Source organism: Astyanax mexicanus, chromosome 2, assembly GCF_023375975.1.
Source record: "Astyanax mexicanus isolate ESR-SI-001 chromosome 2, AstMex3_surface, whole genome shotgun sequence".
Taxonomy (NCBI): domain Eukaryota; kingdom Metazoa; phylum Chordata; class Actinopteri; order Characiformes; family Acestrorhamphidae; genus Astyanax; species Astyanax mexicanus.
Window position 1 is genome coordinate 26,488,338 of NC_064409.1, and position 9,017 is coordinate 26,497,354.

At 38.4% G+C, this 9,017-nt stretch overlaps 1 protein-coding gene across 1 annotated transcript; it reads left to right on the forward strand.

Annotated features, from left to right (window-relative positions):
* Positions 1–2,454: 2,454 nt before the first annotated feature.
* Positions 2,455–8,205, forward strand: glipr1a (GLI pathogenesis-related 1a). Its single transcript, XM_022674289.2, has 6 exons — positions 2,455–2,736; positions 2,942–3,181; positions 6,904–7,022; positions 7,179–7,264; positions 7,349–7,375; positions 7,490–8,205. Exons 1-6 carry the CDS (start codon positions 2,470–2,472, stop codon positions 7,642–7,644), a joined length of 894 nt encoding a protein of 297 aa, XP_022530010.2. The 5' UTR covers positions 2,455–2,469; the 3' UTR covers positions 7,645–8,205.
* The last annotated feature ends 812 nt before the right edge of the window (positions 8,206–9,017 follow it).

Genomic DNA, 9,017 nt, shown 5'->3' on the forward strand with positions numbered 1-9,017 from the left:
ACTTTAGAGTCAGCCAATCACTCAAAACCCAAGGAAACCAGCAAGACAACAATAATCAGCCCTTTAATCTGGCATTTAAATGGTGTTTTAAAAGGTAAATAAGAGTGTTTTTTTGGGATTAAAGCATGATATCAGATTTAACTGGAAATATCTGTTATCTGTCTGTTCAAAACTGTTCTAGACTGAGGTGCACAGCTTTCGACAGGCTGTAAGCCACTGTGTTTTCAAATATGTGCCCAGCCATGTGAAGGCAATGCAGTAACTTTGTTGTTTATGCCCGCTACCTTGTGCTTCTCAGGCAGCTGCAGCCTGTTACTCATACAGTCATATGAAAAAGTTTGGGCACCCCTATTAATCTTAATCATTTTTAGTTCTAAATTTGGGTGTTTGCAACAGCCATTTCAGTTTGATATATCTAATAACTGATGGACACAGTAATATTTCAGGATTGAAATGAGGTTTATTGTACTAACAGAAAATGTGCAATATGCATTAAACCAAAATTTGACCAGTGCAAAAGTATGGGCACCCTTATCATTTGATTGATTTTAATACTCCTAACTAATTTTTACTGATTTACTGAAGTACTAAATTGGTTTGGTAAACTCATTGAGCTTTGAACTTCATAGCCAAGTGTATCCAATCATGAGAAAAGGTATTTAAGGTGGCCAATTGCAAGTTGTTCTCCTATTTGAATCTCCTCTGAAGAGTGGCATCATGGGCTCATCAAAACAACTCTCAAATGATCTAAAAACAAAGATTGTTCAACATTGTTGGTCAGGGGAAGGATACAAAAAGTCCACAAACAGAGTCACAAATTCAAAAGCACAACTCAGGCGACTCTGTTTGTGGCGTGCTTGCAGAAATGGCTTTTTTCGTATCACTCTCCCATACAGCTTCTCCTTGTGTAAAGTGCGCTGTATTGTTGAGCGATGCACAGTGACACCATCTGCAGCAAGATGATGCTGCAGCTCTTTGGAGGTGGTCTGTGGATTGTCCTTGACTGTTCTCACCATTCTTCTTCTCTGCCTTTCTGATATTTTTCTTGGCCTGCCACTTCTAGGCTTAACAAGAACTGTCCCTGTGGTCTTCCATTTCCTTACTGTGTTCCTCACAGTGGAAACTGACAAGTTAAATCTCTGAGACAACTTTTTGTATCCTTCCCCTGAACAACTATGTTAAACAATCTGTGTTTTTAGATCATTTGAGAGTTGTTTTAATGAGCCCATGATGCCACTCTTCAGAGGAGATTCAAATAGGAGAACAACTTGCAATTGGCCACCTTAAATACCTTTTCTCATGATTGGATACACCTGGCTATGAAGTTCAAAGCTCAATGAGTTTACCAAACCAATGTTGTGCTTCAGTAAGTAAAAAGTAGTTAGGAGTATTCAAATCAATAAAATGATAAGGGTGCCCATACTTTTGCACCGGTCAAATTTTGGTTTAATGCATATTGCACATTTTCTGTTAGTACAATAAACCTCATTTCAATCCTGAAATATTACTGTGTCCATCAGTTATTAGATATATCAAACTGAAATGGCTGTTGCAAACACCCAAATATTTAGAACTAAAAATGATTAAGAATAATAGGGGCGCCCAAACGTTTTCATATGACTGTACAAAGACAGAGACATTGCTGCTCAATCAGAAAATTACAACTCTGTGTATCTACTTCTTGTGTCAAAAATTTAAACATTGCAACAGGACGTTTTTGATTTAAGTGTATTAGGTGACATTGTACTTCCTGAAATGTGAGTATTGCAATGCTTAAACTATATATATATATATATATATATATATATATATATATATATATATATATATATATATATATGGTGCAGCCCTACTATGGTGTAACAGAGGATACACCACAGTATCCTACACAGAAAACGTTTGAAAAACAGTGACATCACTGTGGCCATGCCTACAAAGCACCTGAGCACAAATATTTTACTCATAAATTACTCATACTCATAATATTTTTTATGAATTACTTATTAATTCATTTATTTTTTCTAACTGTATATGTGTAGAAATTATCCAACTTTATAAAAACACATGGAAAATATATAACACATATAGTTGCTGACTGTTTGCAGCAACTGTGATTGGGTGGGCAGTGTTAGGGGAAGCTAAAAATGAGCATTGTGATTGGCTCAGTTTACATCCTATTAAAAGAGATCAGCTGTCCCATTTCCTCAATTACTGCTCCTTCTCTCCATTCCACCTCCTTCTTTCATTTTCTCGATTCCTCCACCTTTTCCATGGGAGGAAAGGAGGAGTAGGAAAGGAGGAGAAGGAGTAACAAATGTTTCTGGACACAGCCTTATTATTTACATTACTGTCAGCAGGTGCCCCGCCTCTTCGCTCTCTTCCTGATCTGCATTGGGAGGTGCTGTGGTTTAGTGTGTGTGTGTGTGTGTGTGTGTGTGTGTGTGTGTGTGTGTGTGTGCAGAAGTCAGCATGATTTCTTCACATCCTTCCTGTTCCAAGTGGGTGGAGTCTGCGGGGAAGACAACATACAGCTTTAAAGTACACACGCACACACACACACACACTGGCTGCATGATGGGTGCCTGGAGCCGAGCTCTAACCTGTCTGACTCTCCTGCTGGCCACACCAGCACTCACCACCGACATCACTGACCTTCCCTTCATCAAAACCTGTGTTACAGAACACAACCAGCACCGGGCCAACGTCCAACCAGCCGCTAGCAACATGCGCTACATGGTGAGACACACACAAACACACTCCAACTGTAATGTAGAAAAGTTATGGTACTTTTTCACAGTTAAACTCAATTAAAAGAGTAGTTACTATACTATAGTGAATATTGTACATTGTTACTAGTAAATAGCACTATTATAATGAGCTAATCAGTGTTGCTCATTGATGATGATGTTTCTGGTGGGTTGTTTGGCGGGTGTGTTTTCAGACCTGGGACGAAGGCCTGGCGGTCACGGCAAGAGCCTGGGCCAGAAAGTGCCTCTTCATTCACAATACTCACCTGAAGGAGGGAGGTAGAGTCCATCCAGTCTTTAGTTCGGTCGGAGAAAACCTCTGGGCTGGAACACACTTTTCTGTACAAGGAGCTATCAAGAGCTGGGCTGACGAGGTCAAAGATTATAGCTATTCCACCATGACCTGCAAACAGGTCTGCGGTCACTATACTCAGGTACATTTACATTGTCCTTATCACTACTGGCAGCATGATGCAGTACATGCAGCTCTTTACGAAGAAAAAGAATACTTACAGTTTATTTTAATACGTATACTTAAGTAAAGTTGAAGTATGAATTTCCCAAATATACATTATGTAGAACCTATGTACTATAGACTTATGTACTATTTCAATACTTATTCATTGAATAAATTGTCCCGATTGTAGTATATAAAAGTACACTTTTACATATGCTTTGGGTGTACACAACAAGTTTACTAATATGGGCAAAAATAAAACTTAGGTGTAAACTAGTAATGTACTCTAAGTTTACTACTTGTACACTTCAAGTTTACTTTTAAGGCAAGAATACTACTAAAGTACTAATTGTACTTTGCTTAAGTATATCTAGATCAGAAGATTAAGCACAAGTCTGTATACTTTAGTCTACACTGGTATAAAATGTTTGGGCACCACTGATCATTTCCATGATTTTTTTTTATAAATCTTTGGTTGTTCGGATCAGAACATTCAGTGAAATATATCATATAGCAGACGAACACAGTGATATTTGAGAAGTAAATTGAAATTTATAGGATTTGCAGAAAGTGTGCAATAATTCTTTAAACAAAATTAGGCATATATTTGGGTTGTAGGGCAGAGTATTGCAGAAGAGGCCTTTTCTGTGCACATGCCACAAACAGAGTTGCTTGAGGTATGATAAAACACATTTAAACAAGCCAGTTTCATTTTGGAATAAACTGCTGTGGATTATTGAAACTAAAATTGAGTTATTTGGAGGGCGGTACAGTAGAAAAAGATCACAGCATTCCAAGACAAACACTTTCTACCCACAGTAAAATGTATTGGGGTTGTGGGTCTGTGCTGCCGGTACCTGCCAGTGCAGGTACTGGGAATCTAGTTACAGTTGAGGGTCGCATGGATTTCAGTCAATATCAGCAGATTCTTGAGAACAATGTTCAAGAAGCAGTTGTTGATTTAAAGATGGCTTCATCAGCTGGCTACCATCAAACCTGACTGAACTGGAGATGTTTTATAAAGAAGAATGATCCAAAATACCTTCAACCAGGAGCCAGGCTCTCATTGGAAGCTATAGGAAGCGTTTAGAGGCTGTTATTTCTGCAAAAGGAGGATCTACTAAATATTGATGTATTTTTCTGTTGGGGTGCACAAAGTGATTCACCTCGGGCTACATTAGGTAAACTTGTAGATCATATTTTATGATTAATTGCCTGGTCTCTGTGTTGTTGGCTTTAAGAGCAAGCATCATTTCTGAGCTGCAGTAACTCTGTGTTGGCTGTGCTCTTAATACTTTTCACTCTATAGCTTATTTATGTGAAGTAATGATTTTAAGAATGAATGTTTATTTAACTCTACACAGTATTATAATAAATAAAAAAGTGATTTTTAAAAACTTTAATTGATTTGAGGCAATTAATTATCTCAAATCATCTGAGTAGACTTAACTTATTTGGGTTTACCATGCACATGGGTCCAAACACTTTCACTGTGAACAAGGTTAGTACAAGTCACTTGATTCACTCAATTCTATGTAGATAATGATTATAATTATATAGATAATAATTTATGTTCAAATTGTTTGAGTTATTAACCTTAAATGGTTTAAGGCAATCGGTTTCCTCAAATCGTTTGAGTTTACTTAACTCGTCAGGTTGTCCAGTGCACTATTGTATTTTGTCTCACATATGTCTATCTCATACCTGTCAAGTCTCCTGTTTTGGCCGGGAAACTACCGTATTTTACTCCTCTTTCCCGCCGTCCTCCCGTATTAGTATTTTCCCGTAAATTTCCCGTATTATATTAAAATTTAAAAATATATATTATTGAGGAGACAGGGCACTGACCGCTCTGTGTCTCTTAACCAATCGTGGAGCCGGTTCAAAGAGAAAGTCCTGCCTTACAGGAGAAACAGTCAATCAGCTTGCAAAGGAGGGTCAGTGTGGGGAAGCCCCTCGTCGCTGTGAGTTCAGGCAGCTAGTTGGAGCAGCTGATGTTAAAACAGATCTGGATATACAGCTATTTTTCTAAAAGAAAGGTAACGGTAAGCTAATCATGTAAACTGTGATGAGATTTTTCTGATAGCTGCTTAAAAATACACACAGATTAAACCTTTTAAAATAAAAAAAATACAGCTTGTGACTCAGTTTAACTAGAAATGTGGAGAGGACCGAAATTAACTGATCAGGAGTGATCAAAAGAAAGAAGTATTAATTAAAAATTATTAATTGTGTAGGCCACTTAGGACTCATTTTTACTGATGGAATATATCTGGTCCATGTCCTTTTAGTAAAAGCTCATGATACTATTTTTAGGTCACCTACAGTCATTTTGCAGAATTTGTGCACCCTTTGTTCAATTTTAAATCTATTAAATAAATAAAAAATATATAATAGAAAAGAGTGAATTTATGGCAAAAAAGACATGAAATCTTCACTTTTTCAAATATCTAGAAAAGGGTTTTTAATTTGGCTGTATTAAAAGGATGACATATGTAAGAATGTCCACAACATTTCAGATTCTGATGATCTAACTGTAGTTTATAAGTGGATCACATGTGGTTATTTTAGATTTTTTGTAAACCTGTCTTAAAATGTAAGGGATACTGAACCTTCGTTGGGCTGGTGGGACGACTTAATGCGGACAGAGGAAATATCCCTTATTTTTAAATCTGAAACTTGGTCTATCTGTGTCCCTATTGTATTGTACATATAGTGTCTCCTATTCATTTATATTTATAAACCTTATTTTCTGTACTTGCTGTAATTTTTAGGAAGGAGAGTAACGTACATGCAGTATTGACAATAAAACTACTTGACTTGACTTGACATATTTAACTGAAATTGCTGATCTGAACAACCAATAATTTTTAAAGGAAAATCATGAAAATGATAAGGGGTGCCCAAACATTTTCATACAACTGTAATTATATTTAGTATGTAACTGTCAAGTACAAAAAACTAAAACTAAAAGATGTGTACACTTAAATAAACTTATTTTTGTAAGGGGATGTACAGGAAGTCCTACTCCTCCAGGATGGTACTTCCAAACATACTGTCACAAGAAGGTTTGCTGTTTCTCCCACAGTGATTGAAAATGAGCAGTTTTACGCTGACGCAGTGAGTCCTCGGTTCCTCATGTAGCCTGATTACATAGGCATGGCCTGAACGATGAAACCACTGATGCCACTGATTCGCCCTCACTTTCCCCAGACCTGAATCCAGTTCAGAACCTCTGGGACTTTGTCTATCAGCGGTGCATCGGACGCTGCTAAGTCGTTCACACTCTGCCCCGGAGCTCACTGAGGCCCTGATCTAGGTCTGGGTGGATTATCCCACAGGAGAGCATCCGTTGTCATTTTGGTAGCTTGCCCAGACACATCAGGGTCAAACACACTGCTGAGCTACATTATGAGCTGCTGTGATGAAATTGACGAAAACAGGATGAGTCTGGTTAATTAAATTTTTTTGCTTTGATGTCCATTATGAATTTGAGTCCAGACCTCCACAGGTTGATGATTTTGGTTCTTTTGCCTGTTGTTATATTATTTTGTTCTAATTACACAATTTACTAATATAGAATTTCAATCCTAATTTTTTCATTTATCAAGATCGAGGTGGATTTTTTTGAGCAATGTATTTTCACCCTAATGAGAACTGTACCTGCTCCGGACGGTGATGTATCTGGTTGTGTTGCAGGTTGTTTGGGCGAACACGTATAAAGTGGGCTGTGCTGTCCAGTACTGTCCGAACGGTGTGGAACAAACCCCTTTCTATCCCAGACAAGCATTTATATTTGTGTGTAACTATGGAACAGCGTAAGTATACAGTGTACATTTACAGACACTACTACAGTGTTTTGGTATTGACTTAAATACTACACATCTAGATCTTGAGTGTTTAGAGTGTCTGTTGTGAGGCTGTGGTTCTGGTTCATTGCTGGAGGAACAATGTAACGGTTCTGTGTTCTGCAGAGGAAACGTCTTCAACCAGAAGCCGTACCGGACCGGCCCAGAGTGCAGAGACTGCACAGGAGAACTGTGTGAGAACCGGCTTTGCCGTAAGTCAAATGATATAAAATCAGCAGAGTTGGACCAGCGTACAGTCTGACCCATGCTGACCGTGTTTCTGTGTGTCTGTGCAGGTAACACTGATCGAGACGCTCTGAGAAGTGAGTCCATTTTTAAATCCTCTATAAAAGAATCAGAGATTCTGACAGAAGGCCACACCTCTCACAGCATGTATATGTGTGTGTGTGTGTGTGTGTGTGTGTGTGTGTGTGCAGATTATAACTGGACCCCGGACTGGGACCCGGCCCTGTCTGAGTGCGGGTCTCTTTGTAAGGCTGTTCTGATTACTCGACCTGTCTCTCTGCTCGTTATCTTCATCTCTGTCTACTGCATCCAGCGCCGCTACCCGGACCTCTTCGCCTACACCTGATACCCAAAGATACTCGGCCAAGATCATTCACTCATCTGATTACTGAGACATTTCAGCTGATCAAAATTAAAACTAGTCAACATTATTTATATCTCTGTCCACATGTGTCCAGATATGTTTAAAAATGTAGACATTTTTTGCACTCTATATCAGATACAAAATCCTGCCCTGTGTAACTCTGCTTAAGCTGTAGTCTCTCGATCAAAGTCACACCTAATTTGCCCTAAAATCACTTAACACGAGCTCATATAGCGTACATACACAAAACACACAAAGACCATTCTGTCTAATGTGTGAGAAAAAAAAAAAAGGAAAAACACGTTTCAGCATGACAAGGAAAAATAATTCCCACTTTGTATGTCATATATATATATGACATAATGGTGGATAACCATGTTTACAAATGTGTATGTTCAGATATACACTGCCCAGAACTATTGCAAGTTACCGTAAACACCAACCAGTTATTAGGTATAGGGGGCCAACACTTTTTCACACAGGGCCATGTAGGTTTGGATCCTTTTCTCTCTTAATAATAAAAACATTCATTTAAAAACTTCATTTTGTGTTTATCTGTATTGGTTTTGACTAATATTTAAATTTGAAACATTTAACAGTGACAAACATGCAAAACACCTTTTCACACCACTGTATGTGTCAGATACACTATCTGTCCAAATATTTGTGGACACACCTTGTAATGAATGTTGCATTCAGCTACTTGCATCCATTGCTGACACAGATGTGTAAGTGTACAAACACAACTTCTCTAGCTCCTGTATTGCCAACAGAATAGGTCTCAGGTAAATGAGTATGAAGAATTTGGCACTATGCCTAATGCCGGGTGTGGTCTAGAGGGGTATAAACTCCCAGTATTGAGCTGTGAAGCAGTAGAACTGTGTTGTCTGGAATGGTGGGGCTCCGTCCAATAATAAAGTATGTGTGGTAAATATCCAACATTCTGACCTCCTTTATGCTAGTAGAAAGAATTCTCTGGACAGTAGACCAATCCAATATCAGATATCAGACCAATCTAGGTTCCAGTATGCAGGTCACACTGGACCATAAACCCAACATAAAGATAACACGAGACACACCATCAGTCTGGATTCCAGTTCCACAGCTTACCATCAGTCCATAGCAGCTTCAGTCTCAGAGTAAGCACAGAGCATTAATGTTTTATCAGTTTAATCAGTTTGATTAAGCACCTTCGGTAAAAGTGTTGTGTGTTTGGAGATATTTTAGTCTGTAGATGCTAAAAATCAAGCCGAGGGGTGGAGATACGCTTACATGATATAATTAACTTTCAATCAACACCTGCATTTCAGCTGAGAGTAGCAGGGGTTTGATAGCTGGGTCGGATAGAGACCAGA